Raw genomic sequence first — 24961 nt, 5'->3', positions numbered from 1 at the left:
ATAATTTCTTATGTAGAATTTGTCATTACATTTTGAAAAATACATTCGTTTATAGAGATGTTTAGGAAGATTCAAATATATTTTTTTATGGTGTACATGTGGACTAGTCAAATGTAAAATCCTGATTAGAAATTCTTCAACAAAAAACATCAAAATTGAAGATGGGTGGAAGAACTTTTGTACTTCGAAAAAGATTATCAAATAATGTTTGGATGTGATGATATTGGACATAATCAGAACACTAAAGTTCTATATATTTAAATACGATAATATTGCAAATTTTTTCTAACTTTTAGTATTATTGTTATTTATAATGACAAAAAAATATTATATTTTAAATAGTCCCGTGCAATGCACGGGTAAAAATTGTTATACATTAAGTTTTGTATAGTAATGTTATAAATATATTATAAGGATGGCAATGCGGGCCGGCCCGACCTATTTTGGCTCAGCCCGCATCAGGTCCACACATCGCGGACTGGACCGCCCCACCTCGCACAATTTATGTGGACTGCAATCACTAGTTCGTCCCGCCCCGCACTTGACTCGCGAGCCTACGGGCTGGCTTGTTTTTTTTTTTTTTTTTTTAATTTTTATGATAAAACTTTCAATGTTTAAAAATTGGGAAACTTTAAGAAGTTCACAAAATTAGTAAAGACTTTGGAGAGTTGGATGATAAATTGATAATTCAACATTTTCATCATATTCATATTCATACTATGACATACACAATGTATTCTTTAAATTTTAGCACATTAAAAAATACATAATATTTGTCTTTTCCAGTTATACAAGAATTTGAAATGTTAATACAAGAGTCCATAAAAAAGTAATTAATATACACAAGTGCAAGTTTTTTTCTTGTTATGCGGGCTTGCGGGCCGGCCCGCGGGACAGCCTGCATGGGCTGTGAGCTTATGTAGGTCAGGCCACTGTGGGCCTGCGGGCTCACTACCCTATCCCGCCCTGCATTTTTTTCGCAGGTCGGCCTTACGGGTCCGGCCCTAATTGCCACCCCTAATATATTATAAAGTTTTGTTAATAATGATAAGAAACTGAAAATTATTATACATAACATTAGGGATGTAAAAAAAAATTGTATCTACGGATAAAACTCACAATGGGTAGGAAAACAAATATTATGTGTAAAAAAGACCTAGGATTTTTTCTGTAACATCCCATTTAACAATCTAAACCATCAAACAAAATATCTCATATCTGATAACTCTCATCATAGAACTCAAGCATATAAATATCATATTACAATCATCCCAAAAAATTAAGATAAACTGAAATAAAATTGATGTAAAAAATTGTCTAAGAGTTTTCAAAACAAAAACACAAGTCTAAACATCATTATCTATATAACTACTCAACCACATCTCCTCCCTCCTTATACTAAACCAGTTGTAGAATCTTCGACTGCTCACACCATTCATGTGATCATTGCAAAAGGAAACTGATGAGTGCGCATTTTTGCCCTCATTCAGTGTTTAATTCTGGATATTTAATTGAATTTGTATGGTTAAAGAATGATTTAATTGACAATTCTGATAATTAGGCTGTTTGAGCTTGTGTGATAAAAGTGTGTTAAAAAGTGATTTTTAGTTGCATAAATTATTTTTGGATATTTTAACGTTTGTTGATGCAACTGAAGTTGAGATTAAGCTTATTTAAAGGTGGGAAAATAAATTGATTCAAATTACAAAACACCTTTAAATAAAGCTAAAATTAGCAAGTTCCGAAAAAATCACTTCTGCAGCCCCCAATTTTTACTTATACACTCCCTTCTTTCTAAATGACATAGATGAATGAAAATCTCAACAATAATAAAAAGAACAAAGAAATTAATTCATTTTAACCTCAGAATCCATAATGAAATTACAATGGAATCAACCCAAGAAGTTTAGAATTCCATGAATGCAAAATAAAAATAGAAAAATGGAGACAGAGAAAGGAAACGAAATTAGGCCCCCCTAAGGGTTCCAAAACTCCAAAGTCCCGAGCGCTTTCTCCATTCTTCTATTTTTATTTTGCATTCATGGAATTCTAAACTTCTTAGGTTGATTCCATTGTAATTTCATTATGGATTCTGAGGTTAGAATGAATTAATTTCTTTGTTCTTTTTATTAATGTTGAGGTTTTCATTCATCTATGTCTTTTATCTTTGAATCACGTAAGAAGTAATGATTTTAAATCTATATGCATGTTGGTCATATGAGTCCAAGGGTTTTTAAATTGAATTGAGACTTTACTTTGATTTTATTTAGAAACTTTCATATGATTAAATGAGTTTTTACCAATAATTGAGACTTTACTTTGGTTAAAGGTATTTACTCTAACTACAATTAATTGAGACTTTACTTTGATTAATTAAGCTTATTATTTGGTGAAGAGATAAAAGAATAGACATGATTAGGCATAGTAAATTTGATTGAGACTGTACTTTGGTTGAATTGACTATGGATAATCTAAAAGTTCTCACTTTTAATTGAGATTGTACATTGGTTAAAAGTGAGAACACCAACAAATTAATTGAGACTTTACATTGATTAATTTGTAAATCTACAACAATAATTAATTGAGCAATAATCTTTAGATAACCGATGATGAATTTATTTTGAAAAAGCAATGGAATCAATCTATTTTCTTTACTATTGTTTTTATCTCTTTTTACCTTTTCTATTTTATCTTTTTATCTTTATCCCTCATATTTTTATTACATTATTTGACTAAATCTTTTGTATAGTTTTATAAAAACTAATTTGTTAAAAATCAATTTCGTGTTCGTTGGGAGACGACTTTGGGTTACTTTACCCTTTCTATTTTGTTGACTACTTTCTTAACAATATTGAAGTTGTTATAGATAAGTAGTATTAATTTGATCGCGTCAACGACAGCGTTATCAGAAACAAACACCAGAAATAAGACATCAAATAAAAAGGTAAGCTAAAGTAATTAAAGATCAAATCAATTCCCAAAACAATTACTTAAGTCACATACACAAACAATCCATTCAATTCAAGTTGATATTTAGAACTAAGACTCAATTTAGCTGGATACATGCATTGAAGTTGGATCCAGGCAGTTGTGCACTTGTAGTGGTCTCTTATGCTTTGCAGAGCGACATATAAAGAGTTACACTCTACCATATACAAGGTTAATCCATTAACACCTTTGGTCAAGGTAAAACCCCTAGGCGAGGACCTTCTGCTCCTCTCACCACATGCTACATTCCTCTCTACTTGAGAATTTGAATGATTATTAGAGTGTCAGGATAACTGTCAAGACAATCCCCACTTTAATGCATACAATACTACAATTTATTACTAATTCTCCTTGAATCAGTACCAGCATATTTCAATCTCATATCATATATCAATTATTCATAAAAAAATACAAAACTTTCAAAACTGAAATCAACCAATATTCAAATGAAGTACTGATACACACGCTCAATGAACACATCATCTCATTGGGCAAAAAGTACATTCTCACCTAGCGACAGACTACTCACCCAATGTGTGTCTCACTAGAGTTTTAGAGAAAAAGTTTCCAATTTAATCGCCCAAGGAGTAAATGCTCGCGCAATGACCTCCAAGTAAGTGCACCATTGACATGAAGCTCGCTAGCGAGTAATTACTCACCCAACAGGTCTGCATAATTCTACATAATATAAATTTTGCATAATTTTGAATTACCTAAAGCATTTCTAAACTTTCCTAGGACCTCAACAGATACCAAGCACATATCACACTCAAGTTTATGCCAAACAACCTATTATAGGCAATTATAAGTAAGGGCATTTTTGTTATTTCAATTGGGGTGAATAAACTATATAAGCTAGTCATAAAAACATCTAGGTTAATAGATCTTTTACGAATAATACACTTGCACTATCATCATCTACGCAAATGAATAAAGCTTCAAATTTCGTTCATTTTCTTGGAATTCTTGGTAGTTGATTTCTTCGTTTCTTTAGATTCCTAGAACTACTATAACAAATGGTATCAGACTTAAAAACATCAGATTACCCAATTTACCCACTTGGCCAGAATACACTAGACTTTTGGTTGACCGATTTGGAGAGGTTTGTGATGATCCTATGGAAGAATTAATAAAGCTAAGACAACAAGGGTCGATTATAGATTATCATGAGGAATTTGATTCTATTGTTGTTCGGTTGAGTTTATTAAAGGAATGCAAACTGAGTTATTTCCTTGGAGGGCTAAAACAAGATGTTCAAATGATGGTATGCATGTTCCAACTAGTTTTTGTACAAAGAGCATTTTCCTTGGAAAAATTACATGAATCCAACACCCATTCCACCCCATCATCAAAACCATTTCCTAAACCATTTACATGTCCTTGCCAACATGCCTCCTATACTGCCTAACCCACCCAAGTCATCCGACACTTTCAGACCTCAAACACAAGCTATAAAGAGGATGACCCCAACTTATATATGTGCACAACATGCCAAGGATTTATGTTACTTTTGTGATGAACCCTTCACCATGGAACATGGTCTAAAAACAAAAAAGTTACAAATTCATGTTATGGAAGTTGAAGAAATGACATAAACCTTGAATGATACATCCCTTGCCGAGGAAATAGTGGAGCACGATGTAAGACCCGTGGGAATTTAATTAATTAAATAAATAATTAATTAATAAATGTGGGTGGGAAAATCATATATGACATTAAATTATGATTGGGATGATGTGGAAAAGTACTAGCTCAAGTGGTTGAGAGTACTTTGATTATGTGAGAGGACTTGGGTTCGAGTCCTATGTATGTCAATTGTGTGTTAGTTAATTATTATTGTTTAGATAATATGTTTAACCATGTTTTCTATGATATAATGCTTGAATTGTATTGGTTAGCATGAAAAATGTATTGGTTGCATGGTTGGACATTGGGTTGGCATTGCTTGGGTGTGGGTTCAAACCTTGGAGCACTCAAATTAAACTTTAATTTTTACTAAGTTTTAGTTTGGCATGAATGTGAAGGGTTAATGAAAAACCTAGATGAATGGGCAGCTAAGGGGTTTGGAAGAGGCTGAAAAATAGACCATAAAAGAACATTGAATGAGACCATAAACCTTACCATTCAGCCTATTTTTCGTTTTTAGCAATTAAACAAGCATTAAGGGCAATAATAAAAGGGTAATTGTGAGAGAGAAGAGGGTTTTGAAGTCTGAACTTTTGGGAGAATTGGGGACTGCACGAATTTAGAGAAAAATAGGGATTAGGAAGTGAGGTTCGGGGCTAGTTGAGTGGAAGCCAAAGGGAAGGTCATTGGTGATCGTTGGGAGCCTTTAAGCAATTCAGTTTTAGTGAAGCAATTCCAGGTTAGGGGAGCTATACCGAATTTGTATGCTTTTGGTCATATTGGTTGAGTGTACTAATTTTTATGTGATGAATTTTGTGTTGAATATGAGATGAAATTGGGGGTTTGGATGGTTTGGTGCTGTTAATTGAGACCCTTACCTAATTACACGTATATGAATGGGATTCTATGCTGATTATGTTGCTACTGTGCAAACTTGGGTTGTGGGATGCATACTTTGTCAAATTCATGCTCTAATATTTGATACAGTGCTTCCAATTGATTGATGTAATGGGTATGCGATTTGGTGCTTGTTTTTTTGGTTGATGTCTGTTGCGTTATAGAGCTTGGGTCTACAACTCTCGCTCAGGCGAGCCAAGCTCGCCTAGGCAAGAGTAACAGGTACTCAAATTGTGTTGCTGCTCGAGCATCTCGCTCAGGCGGGGTAACTTGGTTTTAGGCGACATACCATCTCGCTTAGGCGAGTAGGTCTCGCCTAAGCGAGAACCCGTGGGTGTGATGAGTGGTTTGGCTGTATGTCTCGCGCAAACGGGATTAACTATTCTGAGAGAAAGTGAATCTCACCTAGGCGAGAGATCGAGGACTGATGGGGTACGTTGTGGGGGTTCGCCGCCTAGTCGAGGTGTCTCAGCTATGAGCGAAGGGTGTTTTCGCCCAAGCGAGAAGGGCTCGCTCAGGCAAGACTTCGTGTGGTTGCTGTTACTGTTGTACTAAGAGTCTCTTAGGCTAGAGAGTATAGTTTAAGTGAGATGGCTGGGATGTTGAACTAAGGCTTTTAGCCTAACCAAAGAGAAGTGCAGGGTTATGCTTTAGATAAAACTGGTAATGCAGTATCATATTTGTGGTGTTGGATTCTAGATATGTTGTCGATAATGTGTTTAGGAAATCTTGATGGTGGTTCACAAGCGTTTGGCGCCTGGCGGTACGTGTCCCCCGTCAGGCGGTTTGGGAAGTTGCTGGTGCCTAGCGGTACGTGTCCCCCGCTAGGCGATTTGGCTGTTGTAAGTCCTATTGTTGGACTTTTTTTTAGGCGTGATCTACAAGGCTTTTGGAGATGCTTCAAAGGTAAGATTGCTGGGTTCCTTGAGTTGATCTCGGAATGTATCCCTTGAGTTGAGCTCAGGATAGGGGTTAAGCATGTACATTCCTCAAGTTGAGCTTAGAATGGCATCCTTCGAGTTGAGCTCGGGATGGCGGATGAACACGAGGAACCCTTGAGTTGAGCTCGGGTTGGCAAGTGTTGTCGGTGTGAGTGTGCTGGTTGTGGCCAGTATGGATGGGTCCAGATAGATTGCCCTCCTCAGTAGAACGCTGACGAGTTCGGTAGTCTTGGGACATTACAGACTATGTTCGTATTTGGGAACTCCACCTGGCCTTACGGTGTATGATCCGTGGCATTAGTTCCCGCACGTGCTCTATCGGTTGTGGCCGATAGGTTTGGCAGCAAATTACCTTGGAGCGATCACCAGAAGAGGTAGAACACGAAAGGTCTAGTTGTGGCCAGACGATATAGAATAGAGAAAGAGATCGTATATTGGTTCTATGCATAAATATAGTTATATGAGTGATTATATGTTTATTGTTATGTTGTATGTTGATTGTATAAGCTCACCCTATCTGCTTGTGTTTGGCGATGATCATGTATGTGGTACACGTGAGTAGAGGATGTTGATGCAGGTGGTGTCGGTGACGCTTAGATACGGAGCGGGGGATAGCATGGGAGACCTTTTATTGAATTATGTTATTTGTATTTTGAAATGAAATGTAAAAGTCTATGAGACTGTTTGAATTATTCAGTTTTGTGTAATCATGGATTTGGAATTAAATCTTGAAATTTTTAAAAGTCTAAATTTCCGGCGCTTTTGGGAAATAAAGTTTATTCATAATTGCGAAGTCTTTAAGATATTAATTGTTTTATTTATTTAAATCTATAATATCCTGACGGAATATTACACACCACACTTCTAACTCGGTAATTTCTGTGAATGTTATGTCACCAAGAAACCCTTACATGTGCTCATTGATAGTGGAAGCACTCATAACTTCTTGGACATTGAAGTAACTAAAAAACTTGGTTGTAAAGTATCCCTTGTGCAACCTCTGAATGTCATAGTTGTGGATGACACTAAACTTACAGTTTCTTCTAAGGTTACAAGGTTCTCTTGGACAATTGAAAGTACTAGATTCACTTCTGATTTTATGCTAATTCCCCTTGGGTGTTGTGATTTGGTAATGGGGATTGAATGATTGGTAACACTAGGGGATATTACATGGAATTTTGATAAGTTGTCAATGCAGTTTTTTTCCAAGGCAAGAAACATGCACTAAGAGGGAATAGGACTAATGTTAAAATTGTGAGGAAACAACACTTGTCCAAGGCTTTGGAAAGTAGTATACACTTCTCCATGATACAATCTTGTAGCCAAGAAAAGGGTTTATTACATTCCTTGACAACACACACTCTTGAAAAGGATATATCTGTTGATTTGGAGCAATTGTTGTTGGAATTTGAAGATATTTTCAATGAACCAATGACACTGCCTCCTTTAAGAGGAAGACATGATCATTGAATTCCCCTTGTGCAAGGCGCCAATCTAATTAGTAAGCAACCTTACCAATATAGGAAACATAAAAAAGATGAAATTGATAGATTGGTGAAAGAATCACTGAACAATGGTATTATACAACACAGTAACAGTTCGTATGCCAGCCATGCAGTTTTGGTGGGTAAAAAGGATGGGTTTTGGAGGCTATGTGTGGATTATAGAGATCTTAATAAAAATACTGTTAAACAAGTTTCCCGTTCCTTTGGTGGGTGACCTTTTAGATGAATTGCATGGATCTGTGATATTCTCCAAGATAGACCTACGAACGCGATATAACCAAGTTAGAATGTATCCCACTGATGTGCATAAGACTACTTTCAAGACGCATGGCGGCCATTTTGAGTATTTGGTTATGCCTTTTGGGCTCACCAATGCTCATGTAACATTTTAGGGATTGATCAATGATATCTTTAAGGAGTTTTTGTGAAAGTTCCTCCTTGTCTTCTTTGATGATATATTACTCTACAATGTTAGCTTACAAGATCATTTGTTGCACTTAAAGATGGTACTCTCGACTATGCGAGACCACTCCTTATATGCCAAGAAATCCAAATGTTATTTGGTGTCCCACGAGTGGAATATTTGGGCCATTTCATCTCTGACCAGGGCGTGTTAACTGATTCTGCTAAGGTTTTAGCGGTTACCAAGTGGCCACTATTGCAAAAATTGAAACAATTAAGGGTTTTTTAGGACTCGCGGGTTATTACAAGAGATTTGTCAAGGGATATGACATTATTGCCAAACCATTAAATAATATGCTCAAGAAGGATAATTTTACTTGGACAATTGAGGCAAAATTAGCTTTTCAGTCCTTAAAAGACAAACTGGTGGCAGTCCTTGTCTTAGCATTGTCTGACTTCACAAAAACTTTTGTTGTTGAAGTGGATGCTTGTAGGTATGGGTTGGGAGCTGTGTTGATGCAAGATCACCATCCCCTGGCATTCATTATTCGCAATTTGAATCTTCAACAACAATCACTCTCTACTTATGAAAAGGAGTTGTTGGCAATGGTATTTGTAGTTCAGAAATGGAGACTTTATTTGTTGCATAAGAAGTTCATTATTAGAACTGACCGTAGGAGCCTTAAGTACATTTTGGATTTGTGGTTAACTACTACCTTCCAACAAAAGTGGCTTATCAAACTCTTGGAATTTGACTTTGACATTGAATATAAGCCAGAATGAGATAATGTTGTGGCAAACATCCTTTCTAGAATGGATTATGAGGATTCAATTGTATGTCAACCTATACAGGTTCATCAACTCGATTTTTACCTACTGCAAAATATAAAATTATCGTCGCAAAATGATCTTTCTATACAGAAAATAATTACAGAAATCAAGGATAATCCAGCCTCTTATACGCACTTTGAATAGAAGTGGGATGAGTTAAGAAGAAAGGGTATATTGGTGGTAGGAAAAGATGAAGAGTTAAGAAAGATTTTACTACAATGGTTGCATGAATCAGTTGTTGGTGGGCATTTTAGAAGAGATGTTACCCTCAAAAGATTGAAGGTTGTTGTGTATTGGAGAGGCCTCACTAAGGATGTTAAAACTTTCGTCTAAGGATGCAAAGTATGTCAAACTTGTAAGCCAAACAATTCTGCCTACCTTGGACTGTTGCAACCTCTTCCCATCCCGGATCATGTTTGGCAGCATATCATAATGGACTTCATTGAGGGATTACCCAACTCTTATGGCAAATAGGTTATTTATGTTGTAGTTGACAGATTGAGCAAAGCAACCCATTTCATGGCTCTTTCTCACCCCTTTATTGTGTCGGATATGGCACAATCATTTTTGGATAATGTTTTTAAATTGCGTGGCTTCCCAGACACGATCACTTTTGACAGAGATCCTATTTTTGTTAGTAAGTTTTGGCAAGATCTCATGGCTTACCAAGGTGTACAGGTGCAATTATCCTTAGCTTACGATCCTCAAAATGATGGTCAAACTAAGTCGTTAATAGAGGTGTGGAAACTTATCTGAGATGTATGTGTTCTAACAGGCCAAAAGAGTGGCCCAAATGGTTGCCGCTGGCTGAGTGGTGGTATAACACTAGCTTCCATACTAGTATTCAGGCCACTCCCTATGAAATTGTATTTGGCCAACCCCCGCCTACATATCTTCCCTACCTGCCCGTATAGTCTAAAATTGAGTTGGTGTATAGAAGTCTTCAAAAGTGGGAGGAGATGCCCAGATTGTTGAAGTTCCACATGAAACGTGCTCAAGAAGGATGAAGCAGCTTGCTGACAAGCATAGGACAGACATAAAATTTCAAATTGGAGATAGAGTTTAGGTGAAGTTGCAATCTTATACACAAATTTCAATGGTGTTTAGGAGTAGTGTTAACCTAGATCCTAAGTTTTTTGGACCTTTCCTCATTGTGGATCGCATAGGTCCAATTGCATACAAGTTAGAATTATCAGCTCAGTCTTAAATTCACAATGTTTTTCACGTTTCTCAGTTAAGGAAACAAGTTGGTAATACCCCTATTTATGCTACGTTACCCTTTGCATTAGTGTTGGAGGATACTACAAAAGAACCTAAAGCCATTTTAGATAGGATGAAAATGAGAAGAAAGGATCATGCTATGACCAAAGTACTTGTGAAGTGGAAGCATCAATTACCCGAAGAAGCTACTTGGGAATTTTACTTCGATTTGAAGAGGTTTTCTCAATTCAATTCTTGAGGACAAGAATGTTGTTAAGGGAGGGGATATTTTATAGGTAATTATAAGTAAGGGCATTTTTGTTATTTCAATTAGGGTGAATAAACTATATAAGCTAGTCATAACAACATGTAGGTTGATGGCTTTTTTACGAATAATACTCTCGCACTGTTATTCTCTACGCAAATCAATGAAGCTTTGAATTCCATTCATTTTCTTGGAATGCCTAGTAGTTGAGTTCTTCGTTTCCTTAGATTCCTAGAACTACTATAACACAACCATATCAGATGACCTCAATTGCAATACTAAATATCAACAATTTCAAACAACTCCCTTCTGATATAACCTTATATTCCATAGCTTTCGCACATCATAAACCATGCCACATCTCAGAAACCTCAATTAATCACAAAATAATCATACAATTTATAATTTTAACAGGTTTAAGAATTAAAGACAGAGAAATTAGTTTCCCTTACAAACCTAATAGAGTCTTCAACTCAACCTAGGAGCAACAAGAATATGATCAGGGAACAACATTAGAACCACTTATCAGTGGAAAAATACGAAGATAATTCAGAGAATACATGGAAGTTGAAATATCCCACATGCATAGAAAACCAAACTAAATAAAAGAAAAGAGCAGAAAATCAACTTACTCTGTTTGAGAAATTGATCGGGTAGAAACAAAGAGCTCGCCTCAAGGGTCATCCTAGCGGTCTCTAATCGTCAAACAAATGAATACATAATTCAGAAATTTAGAAAGAAGGAAAAGAGCTCTAGAAAAAAAGGTTTTTAGAGAGATAGAACGTTTATAACTAATGAAACTCGTTTATAAAATTTATATTTATACTTTAGTATTTTAATATTAAAATAATCGAGTATTCATTATTTTAAACATTCTATCAATTTTAAAATAGCATTTTCTAGGTTCTCTGTAAAGTTACTTGAAAATTTAAGGTCACATTTTTGTTTTGACCACATGTTTTGAAGACAATACTTGAAAAAATATGGTATAGAGAGTCAACATATTATGAAGTGTGGCCTTTGGTAATATTTAAACCATATCTATAAAAAAAATGTGATTTTTAGTAAATTCTCAACCACATGAATAAAATTGTTGCTTTTTATATGTTTAGGCAACCTTTTTTATGTGTTGACAAGTTCATCGTTGTCTAAGACAAAAAAAATGTGTATCGTTAAGATCTTTAAATTCTACATCAACATTTTCGGCACCTCTAACTTTTTCCGATACTTTTCTTGCTTCATCCAACCTTCCTTGCTCCACAAGGTTGTTAGGTGTCTCAGTAGTACACAGAAGTTTCCTTAAATAATGTTAATACTAATATTCTCTCTAAAAAAAAATTAATTTAATGTACTAACCACAATGAATCTACGAAATGTTAGCATAAATTGCGAATCACCACCGCTACACAATAAAGGAAGCACGGGCTCAAGCATAAACCAGGAATCTATTAAGAACCACGAACCGACGAGTAGAAGGATTAAGATAAACGACGAATCACAACCACAACCAGTAAGAATAAGGTACGAAGGAAAACAAACTAACCAAGATTGTTATTTGAAAATAGAGAACATAGAATAGGGTGTAGGGTTGGAGATGAAAGTTTGAAATATAGGGTCAAATTATATTATTGAGCTACCTTTTGAATATCTTAGTGTTGTTCAATTTAGGAAAGAATTGGAGAAAAAAAAAATAGTCATCGCTTTAAAAAAAGTAAAAAGAAAAATACTCAAAATAAAAAGTGACAAAGAAAGTAAATATTAAATTCCTTTCAATTTCTTTTATGAATTTGTTTCCCACTAAGGACCAAGGTGCGGATGCTCCTAAACCAAAATGTTCTAGAATGAAAGATCACCCTGCAACCTATAAGATAAACTATATTCTGTTTCATATTTGACATTATTGAGCCTTCGTTTCTTTCTTGTATCTGCAAGCTTCAGATCCACGTCAGCGAGGAACGAGATTATGAGAAAAACTCGTAGCTCTTGGCACTGATTATGATCGACCTCAATCCTCCAATTGGAGATAGAATCATCAAGAAAAGGCCAAACACAATGCATATCTGTAATTAGTTAAGTAACATTAAGCATAGTTTAAAATGGAATGAATCAATGTTGAATAACTAAAACACATCAAAATTAGAATCAAACATACCCAGTTGGTCCACCAAGACAACCCGAATCTCTTTGGTTTGTAGATTGCAAGCCACATGACACAAGGGAGCTGAAAAATTACGCAAGAAAATCAACATTTAAGATTTTTGTATCCTTAATGAATCTGGGTGGATTAAATTAATTGATGTAGTTGGCTCACAAAATATGTCGTTGGTGCAAAAGCAAATGCTCCAAAAAATCCTAAAAGGCCACCAAAGAATGGGAAGATAATACCAATGAACATTGTTAATGCTGAAATCAAAGAGAACGATGATATATCAGTTGTAATGAGCCACAAACAAAATTAAAGGTCAAGTATTTTCTTATAGCCGAAACATGAATCATTAAAAAGTTCTTACTTACCCACATACAAATTCCGTACAATAAAACGAAGCATTCGACTGGGTTTGAATTTCAACTTCTTCACCAACACTGTTTCGATCATATCGAACACTGGCATTGCATAAATCTAACCAACAAGAGAATTAGTTACCCTTGCTGACTTTAATTTTGAACTAAAGCGAACGGTGATTTTAATAAATAAATGTTTGTCTAATTGGGTTATTTTCAAATGCAGCCCATGTCTACAACTTGTCCCAGAAGTGGTCTAATCAATTGGGCCTGCATCGTGCCAGTCAATGCACCACTCATGCTCTTTGATGCCACTTCCATGTGTGGGGAGATAAGCTGCAACACTCCTTTTATTTGGGCTTTCCTCTACTACGTACAACCCAATCCCATTCATTCCATCAATCAGCGAAGTATTGTGTTGGATTAAAGCACTTGTTATTGGGCCGAGATGTTTTCCTTCTCCAGTAGCCCAATTGAATCTCGCTCCAAGACTTGTCACTTGGTTATTCCGCAGATCAACCAACAAACGCATTCTCTTTCTCTTGGCAGCGCAGCTAGGGTTTTCATCTCCACGCGATCAAGGATAATCTAGCCTCTTATACGCACTTTGAATAGAAGTGGGACGAGTTAAGAAGAAAGGGTATATTGGTGGTAGGCAAAGATGAAGAGTTAAGAAAGATTTTACTACAATGGTTGCATGAATCAGTTGTTGGTGGGCATTTTAGAAGAGATGTTACCCTCTGATATCGCTGTCGTTAGGCGATCAAATTACCACTACTTTAGCAACTTCAGTATTGCCAGTTTGTAGTGAAGAAAATAGTTAGGGTTAAGATAACCCTGAGTCGTCTCACAACGAATACGGAATTGATCTCAAATATTTGATTCTCAAAAATGCAATTTAAAACTAGCAACTATAAAAATAGGGAGGTTTTGATATACAAAGAAAATGACACGGAAGATTGTAAACACAGTAATAGTAAATAGGTCAATTCCACTGCTTTTTCTAAATAAGATTCTTCATTGATTATCTAGAGATTATTGTTAAATTAATCATTGTTGTTGATTTACAAATAAATCAATGTAAAGACTCAATTCATTTGTTGGCATCCTCACTTTTAATCAAAGTACAGTCTCAATTAAAAGTGAGAATTATTAGATTGTCCATAGTAAATTCAATCAAAGTACAGTCTCAATTAATTTTACTATGCCTAATCATGTCTATTCCTTTGTTTCTTTACCAAATAGAAAACTTAATTAATCAAAGTAAAGTCTTGACTAATTTTAGTTAAAGTAATTACCTCTAATCAAATTAAAGTCTCAATTATTGGCAAAAACTTATTTAATCAAATGAAAGTTTCTAAACAAAATCAAAGTAATGTCTCAATTTAATTTAAAAACCTTTTAACTCATATGATTAGCATGCATGTAGATTCAAAATCATTATTTTCTATTCGATTAAGAAGCAAAGGACATAGATAAACAAAAACCACAACAATAATCAAAATAACAAACACATAAATTCATCTAACCTCAGAATCCATTTAAGAAATTACAGTGGAATCAACCCTAAAAGCTTAGCCCTCCATGGCTTTGATTGAATACATGATAATATGATGAAGGAAAGAAAATAAAAGAAGAGAATGAGAGATGTGGTGGAGACGGTATCTGCCAAAACCAGAGAGTTCTAAGTGTCTAAGCTGTGAGTTGTAAAATTGTCAGTCGTCCGTTTCTGCTCCCTTAAGTCTCTTTATATAGGCTTCCACTGGACTTTGGGCTTTATCTGTCCGTTGCTAAAATCTTTTATTTTTATTTAATTAATTAGCAACTTAATTTCTGTCCAATTTCCAATTATGCCCCTCTTATTTAAGCATTTTTACCAAATTGACCAGAATTTGACCAGAGTTTGACCAGTTGACTGCCTATCAGATGCTGACACGTGGCAGTGCAGATTCTCTCTCCAGAAATTAGGGTTTCACTCTCACACTCTTCTCCTTGGCTGCGCGGCTGACGGCGGCTGCTCCGGCTTCTTCTCCGGCGAGCGTGGTGGTGACGCGTCGCGGTGCTGGTTCGCGCAGATGGTGGTGCGTGGTGCGGCGGAGCTTGCGCGATCTGTGGTGGTGCGAGTGAATGACGAAGAAGATGGTGTCCGTGGTGGCCGGAAAAGGTTCGCGCTGTTGATGGTGGCGGAACTGGTGATTGCGGAGCGTGAACGGAGCTGCTGGACGCGAGAAGAAGATGGCTTTGCTGTTCTGGTTTTGCTCCTGCGTTTTTCGTGGCTGCTGCGTGAGGAAGAAGAACTCGCGGTGGCGCAAGGTGGAGATGGTGGTGGCACCGCGCGAGATGCAGAGATGATGGAGGCTGGATGCGCGGAGCAGTAGCGGATCTGTTGCAGCGGCGTGGTGGTCGTGGTGGATGCGATGCGCGAGTGAAGTGGCGCGGAGGCGAGAAGATGGTGTGTGCTGCCGTGGTTTCTGGTGCGTCGCCGGCGAGGTGAGGAGGTGCGGCGGCGGCTGCCATAGTGGTGGAAGGAGAGGAGAAAATTAGGGTTAGGGTTTTGGGAGATGAAGATGATGACGTGGCAGAGTCTAAGTGGTCAATTTGGTCTAAGTGGTCAATTTGGTGAGGTGGGGATTATGACACGTGGCGGCTTATGGTTGAGTGGAGTTTAAGTGGTAGGAGGGGTGCAACTTAGTGAAAACTGGGGGTGCAGAACAGGTTTTTGTGGTCCACTTGAGGGAGAAGTGTGCAAATAAAATCTGGGGGTGCATTTAGCTCCTGATTTATTCTTTTCCAGAATTTCTTGATTTTAGACTTATTTTGTAACTTTGAATATTTCAAAATCACACTATTAATTGACTAAAAATAAATTCCAGCTGCATTAACAAATGTTAGAATATCCAATAATATTTTATGCAACTAAAATCAATTTTTACGCCACTTTTACCAAACTTACTCAATAGATCCAATAATCACAAATCCTAATTAAATCAATCTTTAAGCACAGAAAATTCAATTAAATCCCCAAATTTAAATATTAAATGAGGGCAAAAATTTGAACTCATCACCCTCAAAAGATTGAAGGTTGTTGTGTATTGGAGAGGCCTCACTAAGGATGTTAAAACTTTCGTCTAAGGATGCTAAGTATGTCAAACTTGTAAGCCAAACAATTCTGCCTACCTTGGACTGTTGCAACCTCTTCCCATCCCGGATCATGTTTGGCAGCATATCATAATGGACTTCATTGAGGGATTACCCAACTCTTATGGCAAATAGGTTATTTATGTTGTAGTTGACAGATTGAGCAAAGCAACCCATTTCATGGCTCTTTCTCACCCCTTTATTGTGTCGGATATGGCACAATCATTTTTGGATAATGTTTTTAAATTGCGTGGCTTCCCAGACACGATCACTTTTGACAGAGATCCTATTTTTGTTAGTAAGTTTTGGCAAGATCTCATGGCTTACCAAGGTGTACAGGTGCAATTATCCTTAGCTTACGATCCTCAAAATGATGGTCAAACTAAGTCGTTAATAGAGGTGTGGAAACTTATCTGAGATGTATGTGTTCTAACAGGCCAAAAAAGTGGCCCAAATGGTTGCCGCTGGCTGAGTGGTGGTATAACACTAGCTTCCATACTAGTATTCAGGCCACTCCCTATGAAATTGTATTTGGCCAACCCCCGCCTACATATCTTCCCTACCTGCCCGTATAGTCTAAAATTGAGTTGGTGTATAGAAGTCTTCAAAAGTGGGAGGAGATGCCCAGATTGTTGAAGTTCCACATGAAACGTGCTCAAGAAGGATGAAGCAGCTTGCTGACAAGCATAGGACAGACATAAAATTTCAAATTGGAGATAGAGTTTAGGTGAAGTTGCAATCTTATACACAAATTTCAATGGTGTTTAGGAGTAGTGTTAACCTAGATCCTAAGTTTTTTGGACTTTTCCTCATTGTGGATCGCATAGGTCCAATTGCATACAAGTTAGAATTATCAGCTCAGTCTTAAATTCACAATGTTTTTCACGTTTCTCAGTTAAGGAAACAAGTTGGTAATACCCCTATTTATGCTACGTTACCCTTTGCATTAGTGTTGGAGGATACTACAAAAGAACCTAAAGCCATTTTAGATAGGATGAAAATGAGAAGAAAGGATCATGCTATGACCAAAGTACTTGTGAAGTGGAAGCATCAATTACCCGAAGAAGCTACTTGGGAATTTTACTTCGATTTGAAGAGGTTTTCTCAATTCAATTCTTGAGGACAAGAATGTTGTTAAGGGAGGGGATATTTTATAGGTAATTATAAGTAAGGGCATTTTTGTTATTTCAATTAGGGTGAATAAACTATATAAGCTAGTCATAACAACATGTAGGTTGATGGCTTTTTTACGAATAATACTCTCGCACTGTTATTCTCTACGCAAATCAATGAAGCTTTGAATTCCATTCATTTTCTTGGAATGCCTAGTAGTTGAGTTCTTCGTTTCCTTAGATTCCTAGAACTACTATAACACAACCATATCAGATGACCTCAATTGCAATACTAAATATCAACAATTTCAAACAACTCCCTTCTGATATAACCTTATATTCCATAGCTTTCGCACATCATAAACCATGCCACATCTCAGAAACCTCAATTAATCACAAAATAATCATACAATTTATAATTTTAACAGGTTTAAGAATTAAAGACAGAGAAATTAGTTTCCCTTATAAACCTAATAGAGTCTTCAACTCAACCTAGGAGCAACAAGAATATGATCAGGGAACAACATTAGAACCACTTATCAGTGGAAAAATACGAAGATAATTCAGAGAATACATGGAAGTTGAAATATCCCACATGCATAGAAAACCAAACTAAATAAAAGAAAAGAGCAGAAAATCAACTTACTCTGTTTGAGAAATTGATCGGGTAGAAACAAAGAGCTCGCCTCAAGGGTCATCCTAGCGGTCTCTAATCGTCAAACAAATGAATACATAATTCAGAAATTTAGAAAGAAGGAAAATAGCTCTAGAAAAAAAGGTTTTTAGAGAGATAGAACGTTTATAACTAATGAAACTCGTTTATAAAATTTATATTTATACTTTAGTATTTTAATATTAAAATAATCGAGTATTCATTATTTTAAACATTCTATCAATTTTAAAATAGCATTTTCTAGGTTCTCTGTAAAGTTACTTGAAAATTTAAGGTCACATTTTTGTTTTGACCACATGTTTTGAAGATAATATTTGAAAAAATGTGGTATAGAGAGTCAACATATTATGAAGTGTGGCCTTTGGTAATATTTAAACCATATCTATAAAAAAAAATGTGATTTTTAGTAAATTCTCAACCACATGAATAAAATTGTTGCTTTTTATATGTTTAGGCAACCTTTTTTATGTGTTGACAAGTTCATCGTTGTCTAAGACAAAAAAAATGTGTACCGTTAAGATCTTTAAATTCTACATCAACATTTTCGGCACCTCTAACTTTTTCCGATACTTTTCTTGCTTCATCCAACCTTCCTTGCTCCACAAGGTTGTTAGGTGTCTCAGTAGTACACAGAAGTTTCCTTAAATAATGTTAATACTAATATTCTCTCTAAAAAAATTTAATTTAATGTACTAACCACAATGAATCTACGAAATGTTAGCATAAATTGTGAATCACCACCGCTACACAATAAAGGAAGCACGGGCTCAAGCATAAACCAGGAATCTATTAAGAACCACGAACCGACGAGTAGAAGGATTAAGATAAACGACGAATCACAACCACAACCAGTAAGAATAAGGTACGAAGGAAAACAAACTAACCAAGATTGTTGTTTGAAAATAGAGAACATAGAATAGGGTGTAGGGTTGGAGATGAAAGTTTGAAATATAGGGTCAAATTATATTATTGAGCTACCTTTTGAATATCTTAGTGTTGTTCAATTTAGGAAAGAATTGGAGAAAAAAAAAATAGTCATCGCTTTAAAAAAAGTAAAAAGAAAAATACTCAAAATAAAAAGTGACAAAGAAAGTAAATATTAAATTCCTTTCAATTTCTTTTATGAATTTGTTTCCCACTAAGGACCAAGGTGCGGATGCTCCTAAACCAAAATGTTCTAGAATGAAAGATCACCCTGCAACCTATAAGATAAACTATATTCTGTTTCATATTTGACATTATTGAGCCTTCGTTTCTTTCTTGTATCTGCAAGCTTCAGATCCACGTCAGCGAGGAACGAGATTATGAGAAAAACTCGTAGCTCTTGGCACTGATTATGATCGACCTCAATCCTCCAATTGGAGATAGAATCATCAAGAAAAGGCCAAACACAATGCATATCTGTAATTAGTTAAGTAACATTAAGCATAGTTTAAAATGGAATGAATCAATGTTGAATAACTAAAACACATCAAAATTAGAATCAAACATACCCAGTTGGTCCACCAAGACAACCCGAATCTCTTTGGTTTGTAGATTGCAAGCCACATGACACAAGGGAGCTGAAAAATTACGCAAGAAAATCAACATTTAAGATTTTTGTATCCTTAATGAATCTGGGTGGATTAAATTAATTGATGTAGTTGGCTCACAAAATATGTCGTTGGTGCAAAAGCAAATCCTCCAAAAAATCCTAAGAGACCACCAAAGAATGGGAAGATAATACCAATGAACATTGTTAATGCTGAAATCAAAGAGAACGATGATATATCAGTTGTAATGAGCCACAAACAAAATTAAAGGTCAAGTATTTTCTTATAGCCGAAACATGAATCATTAAAAAGTTCTTACTTACCCACATACAAATTCCGTACAATAAAACGAAGCATTCGACTGGGTTTGAATTTCAACTTCTTCACCAACACTGTTTCGATCATATCGAACACTGGCATTGCATAAATCTAACCAACAAGAGAATTAGTTACCCTTGCTGACTTTAATTTTGAACTAAAGAGAACGGTGATTTTAGAATGAAAAACGTTTTGGACAAGAATGAGTTTTTTCAAGTCGAGGTATCCAATCATTCTATATCACTTAAAAATTAAGGTAAAAGATAATTTAAATACATTTTTCTATTTTTATCTTTACAGATATCTTTTAAAAGTAAAATCGTGACTAAATTCAAATTTTAAAATTAACAATACCTCTAATGTAGTACCGATTATGATGATGTTAACTCAACGGGTTTTAAGTCAAAACAATAAGAAAAAATTGAATTTCACCTGATAACTTCCAATAACATGTATCACAACAAACATGTTGGCAATTGCGATGAGCCATTTTGGTTTCTCTAGACTTATGAGAATGTTGTCTTGAACCCCATTTCCAAACATCCAGTAACCAATAAGGGCAACTGGGAAGTAGCACAGAGCCACAACTATGTAAGCAAAAATCACTCCTTTCCACATAGGACCCTTGGATGGTTTCTCTGGAGTAGATGGAATTGTTGCTTGGATCTCCAACACCACATTGTGTCCAGCATAGGCGAAAGCAACATCTCCAAGCCCACTAAAGAAGTTAAACACTCCTTCTGATGTACTTGTAGCTTTGTAACTATATTGTACATCTTCTTGAACACCCTTGTGAGCAGAAGCTGCCCAAGCAATTGTAGAGTAACTGTATGTCATGAAAATATCAAACTACAAGTTAGTACCTTCTTCTCTTGTTTTCATTTGAAAAAGTAGAATTAATTACCTGAGGGACATAACTGCTGCTGCCAAAGATACACCAGAAATGGAGTTGAAGTTGGGAAGGTGAGACAATACAAAGTGAACAGAGGCAAAGATCATAATGAAAAATGTCAACTTGATCTTTTTGCAATTGTCACACACAGTGTTATGGAACTTCTGCAAGGATTTACCCCCAGTGACCATATACACAATATTCACTCCAACTTCAACCACAAGTTGTTGAGGCACCACAATATAAAGTCCTAGCTTTTCCCCAAAAGCATACTGTCCTAGTTCATGGTATCTGTCAAAACGTTTACCAGGAACCATCTCATGCATTTCAACCATTTGCCACAGAGTGTAAAGGGTGATGATCCATGAGAGAACAAGTACAGTTACACCAGGACCCCTACAGAAAACAAAGTTATTCTTAGTTTTAAAAAGCACAACTTGTATTACATAATTAAAAAATAATTTAGTATACCATCCTAGCTCAGACATGGCATAGGGGAGACTAAGAACACCAGCCCCAACCATTGCAGTCACATTGTGGAAAGCAGAGTACCACCATTTTGCATTCCTTGAAGAAGTAATTGGAAGCCAATCATCAATTGCCTTCTGCCTCTGCAGTTCTTCTTCACTCTGTTCACCAACCATCACAAACAAATTACAATGAGTAAGCCTAAGAAAAATAAACAATATTTTTACAACCAACCAAGAACAAAATATAAATCAGGAATTAAGGTTAACATATAATGATAAAATTGGAAAGGTGGACGAGAGAGGTTGGGAGTTCAATTTTCTTTCCTGATAATTTAGAAATATAAAGTTGGGTTACTAAATTTGGAATGGAAAATGGAAAAGGTTCCAGGTTAAACTCTCCCCGTCAAATATTAACCATTACCATTTTCGATAAAAAAAAATATATATATATATATATATAAACTTGATTTGGAATGTTGGTATGCATGAGGGGTCACTTTGCATTTGATGAACCTGAATTGTGATCCAATCCAACTCTGGAACACATTCTGCCAAACATATTGGAAAATTCAGCTTAAAGGTTGTCACTATTGTAGCTTTCTAAAGTGCTTACTATAAGTTTTAGACAGCATACACATATGATGACTTTGAAGGCCTGGTATGATTTCGAAATTTTAACTCGATTGTGGAAATTTCTTTTGGCTTTAAAAGTGAAATCCTATTTCAGTATTGCCTAATTATGTAAATAACAATATTTTAATCACAATTAAACTAATATATTTGACCGATATAGTAAAATTTCAAGAACTTAAATAATAATAATAATAATACAGTGAATTTGAAAATCATTACTGAAATATAAAGCTGCACCAAAAAGTCTCTGGAAAAGTTATATTGGCCAATAAATAAAAAGTAAATCTTGTTTTTATGAACAAGAATACAAGCACTATTTTCAGACAAAAAAAAAAAACTGAGAACATCGTAAACAAATTCGTTATGAAACATTCATCACGAACAGACAAATTTTAATTTGTACACATGTTCTTAACCGAAAAGAATTTATTTATTATGGAAGACATTTTATATATATGGCTGAAGAGATGTCATAGAAATAAATGAATGATCCAACCGTACTGGTAAACATTTCTTGACTACTTTTTGTGTTTGAAAAGTCTTACGAATTATAAAGGTGATGATGATAATGCAACAATATATATATATATATATATATATATATATATATATATATATTGAAAAATAAAAACCAACGGGCAAATTTCTATACTTTTTAAATCCAAATAGCCCTCAAGAAAATATCTATTCTCTTTAAAATGAATTAATGGCAAAATTACAAGTTTGCTTTAAAAAAATTAAACAACTACAATGTGTTTCAAAGAATTTTTTTTTCTGTTTTTAAAATAATTATCCAAACATGAATAAATTGCTAAAGAATGGTTATTTTATTCTTAAGAAAAGTAAACAAACAAATCTGTCTGAAATAAGTAGGAGATTGAATGGATAAAATTCTGAAACAGAAATGGATTTTAGTGTGGTTCTGGATATTCCACATGCAACTCAATTATATTTTTTCATGTGATAGTAACAAAACAAAAAGGAAAATCTTAGCGAGAGGCAGATTTAAAAAGAATGACAAAAATAAGTTGGGTATGAAAGAGACTTACAGTGTTTTTGAGATAATTGTTTTCAACTGGTGTCTGAGTTTCCATGATAATAAACACAAAAGCAAAGACTAATGAAAAATCTAATTAACAGGACGTACTTTCTGAGCTTTCTCCTTTTGAAAACCCAGAAGCACGTTTCAGCTTCGTAAAATTATCGTATCGCAATGTTTCAAATGAAGAGAGAAAGCGAGAATCTCAGAGAGTTACTGAAGAAATAAGAGGAGCACTTATATATAGCGCTACCTTTTTTTTTTTTCTCCTTGCTTGGTTATTTGTTTTTTTTTTTTTAAGAAAAGACGTTTTATTTTTAGAAAAAAACGTATTTATTACATTACTATTGTTGAGAATTTGGTAGAAGGAAACTTTTATTTTCATGAACTTTGAAAACTATGATTCATATAGATAATGATTCTTAGAATTCTTACTTTTAGGAATGATTATTGTTGAGAATCATGAATCTTGATGAGTGTGATATTTGTAAATGACTGAATCTTATTTGGTAGTTTAAAAAATATAGTTGAAAATATTTATACAAGTTTTTTTTTAGATATGAAAAGAACTATTATTTTACAAAAAAAAAAATGTAATTCATTACGATATTAAATAATTTAATAAAAAATAACTTGTTTTAATCACAACTTTTATTCTGATTCAGAAAAAATCGTTTTCCCATATTTCGATAAAATGTCACGGTGGATTAAAATCTTGACCATAAATAATTCCAATAAATTTTGTTTAATGTTAGCGTTGACATTTATAGGGTATTAATATCATGAGTTTTAATCATTAATAATGGTTTTGGATGTATTTAATTAGAAATAAATAGTGTTCCTTATTTTTTAAAAACCAAAGACTTCTATATTTAGTTTGTAAAATGATATTTTTTAATATTTTTATTTTTAATGTACTAATACTTATTAGTTAGAATAATTTTGTTGTTTTAAAAATTATAAAAATAGTTTTTATTTTTATTTTTATCTTGACTAGGGTTTTCTCGTACTCTTACTTATCTCCAAATGAAAAGGGAAAATCACAGTTACGCAATTTTTAAGAGAAATTTTGTAGCTTGATGAACTTTTATTGAAATATTGTTACGAATATGTGAAAGTGGGATTGTAAGCTATAATATTTTAATATTTTTTCAAAACATGGTTATGTTTTCCCAAGAATGAAATAAAACTGATTCTAAAATACTTAATTTCTAGCAACGCATTTCTTAATTTCGAAAAATAAAAAATATGAGCTTGTTGATTCAAAAGTTTTCTCATACACAAGTTGAAAGTAAAACTAAATAGGAAGGAAGTGAATCCTTTTTATGCATGACTAGGAAAAGAATCTTGATTAATTATGACTTTCATACCAATGTTTACAATATATTTAATATATATTTAATAGTTTATTCTAATATCATAAACATTACATTTATGTCACTAAAGAACATTAAAATTTATTTAAGACTTTTTTGTTTGTTATGTAACATTTTATCGTCGTAAAGGAATTAAATTTCATCGTTAATAGTTCAACCTAATTTGATTAAAAAGTTATTTTTTGGATAATATATTTTATAAATAAGGTATTACAATATTTACAAAAAACTCCATATCCGTGGGTATGCAAAATGCGTACCCACTATTCGCAGGTACAGTTATTTTTTATATTCGCATGTTAGCGGGACAAGTATGGGTATTATAGTATATGTACATGTGGATACTCGTACCCGCTAAACTTTAATTCGCAAAAATACCCTTATATATATATGTATATATATAAATATATATATATATATATATAGATATATATATATATATATGTATATATATATATATGTATATATATGTATATATGTATATATATGTATATATATATATATATATATGTATATATATACATATATACATATATACATATATACATATATATACATATATACATATATATACATATATATATATATATATATATATATATATATATATATATATATATA

General features: G+C 34.4%; 2 protein-coding genes across 2 annotated transcripts; both read right to left on the bottom strand.

Moving 5' to 3' along the window:
* Positions 1–12395: 12395 nt before the first annotated feature.
* LOC114184567 (lysine histidine transporter 1-like) lies at positions 12396–13478 on the bottom strand. The gene is made up of 5 exons (XM_085673402.1): positions 13395–13478; positions 13170–13275; positions 12967–13058; positions 12808–12876; positions 12396–12715 (listed from the first exon to the last, which is right to left on the bottom strand). The coding sequence occupies exons 1-5, from the start codon at positions 13476–13478 to the stop codon at positions 12617–12619; spliced, it is 450 nt and encodes a 149-aa protein (XP_085529528.1). The 3' UTR covers positions 12396–12616.
* Positions 13479–19161: 5683 nt separating this feature from the next.
* Positions 19162–21499, bottom strand: LOC114185563 (lysine histidine transporter 1). Its single transcript, XM_028073376.2, has 7 exons — positions 21294–21499; positions 20835–21218; positions 20363–20756; positions 19936–20041; positions 19733–19824; positions 19574–19642; positions 19162–19481 (listed from the first exon to the last, which is right to left on the bottom strand). Exons 1-7 carry the CDS (start codon positions 21464–21466, stop codon positions 19383–19385), a joined length of 1317 nt encoding a protein of 438 aa, XP_027929177.2. The 5' UTR covers positions 21467–21499; the 3' UTR covers positions 19162–19382.
* Positions 21500–24961: the final 3462 nt, after the last annotated feature.

This window comes from Vigna unguiculata, chromosome 5 (assembly GCF_037176805.1).
Source record: "Vigna unguiculata cultivar grain cowpea cultivar isolate G323 ecotype 2 chromosome 5, ASM3717680v1, whole genome shotgun sequence".
Taxonomy (NCBI): Eukaryota; Viridiplantae; Streptophyta; class Magnoliopsida; order Fabales; family Fabaceae; genus Vigna; species Vigna unguiculata.
Note: the sequence above shows the minus strand (reverse complement) of the source record. Positions and strands in the feature narration are given on the sequence as shown.

Excerpts from the sequence above, each read along its gene's own strand:
- LOC114185563 (XM_028073376.2), bottom strand. The coding sequence starts at position 21,466 with ATGGTTGGTGAACAGAGTGAAGAAGAACTGCAGAGGCAGAAGGCAATT. Across the intron at positions 21,219-21,293 it reads GCCATGTCTGAGCTAGGATG|GGGTCCTGGTGTAACTGTAC; the intron begins GTATACTAAATT and ends TGTTTTCTGTAG. Across the intron at positions 19,825-19,935 it reads TGTACGGAATTTGTATGTGG|CATTAACAATGTTCATTGGT; the intron begins GTAAGTAAGAAC and ends CTTTGATTTCAG.
- LOC114184567 (XM_085673402.1), bottom strand. The coding sequence starts at position 13,478 with ATGGAAGTGGCATCAAAGAGCATGAGTGGTGCATTGACTGGCACGATG. Across the intron at positions 13,276-13,394 it reads GACCACTTCTGGGACAAGTT|ATTTATGCAATGCCAGTGTT; the intron begins GTAGACATGGGC and ends CTTGTTGGTTAG. Across the intron at positions 13,059-13,169 it reads TGTACGGAATTTGTATGTGG|CATTAACAATGTTCATTGGT; the intron begins GTAAGTAAGAAC and ends CTTTGATTTCAG.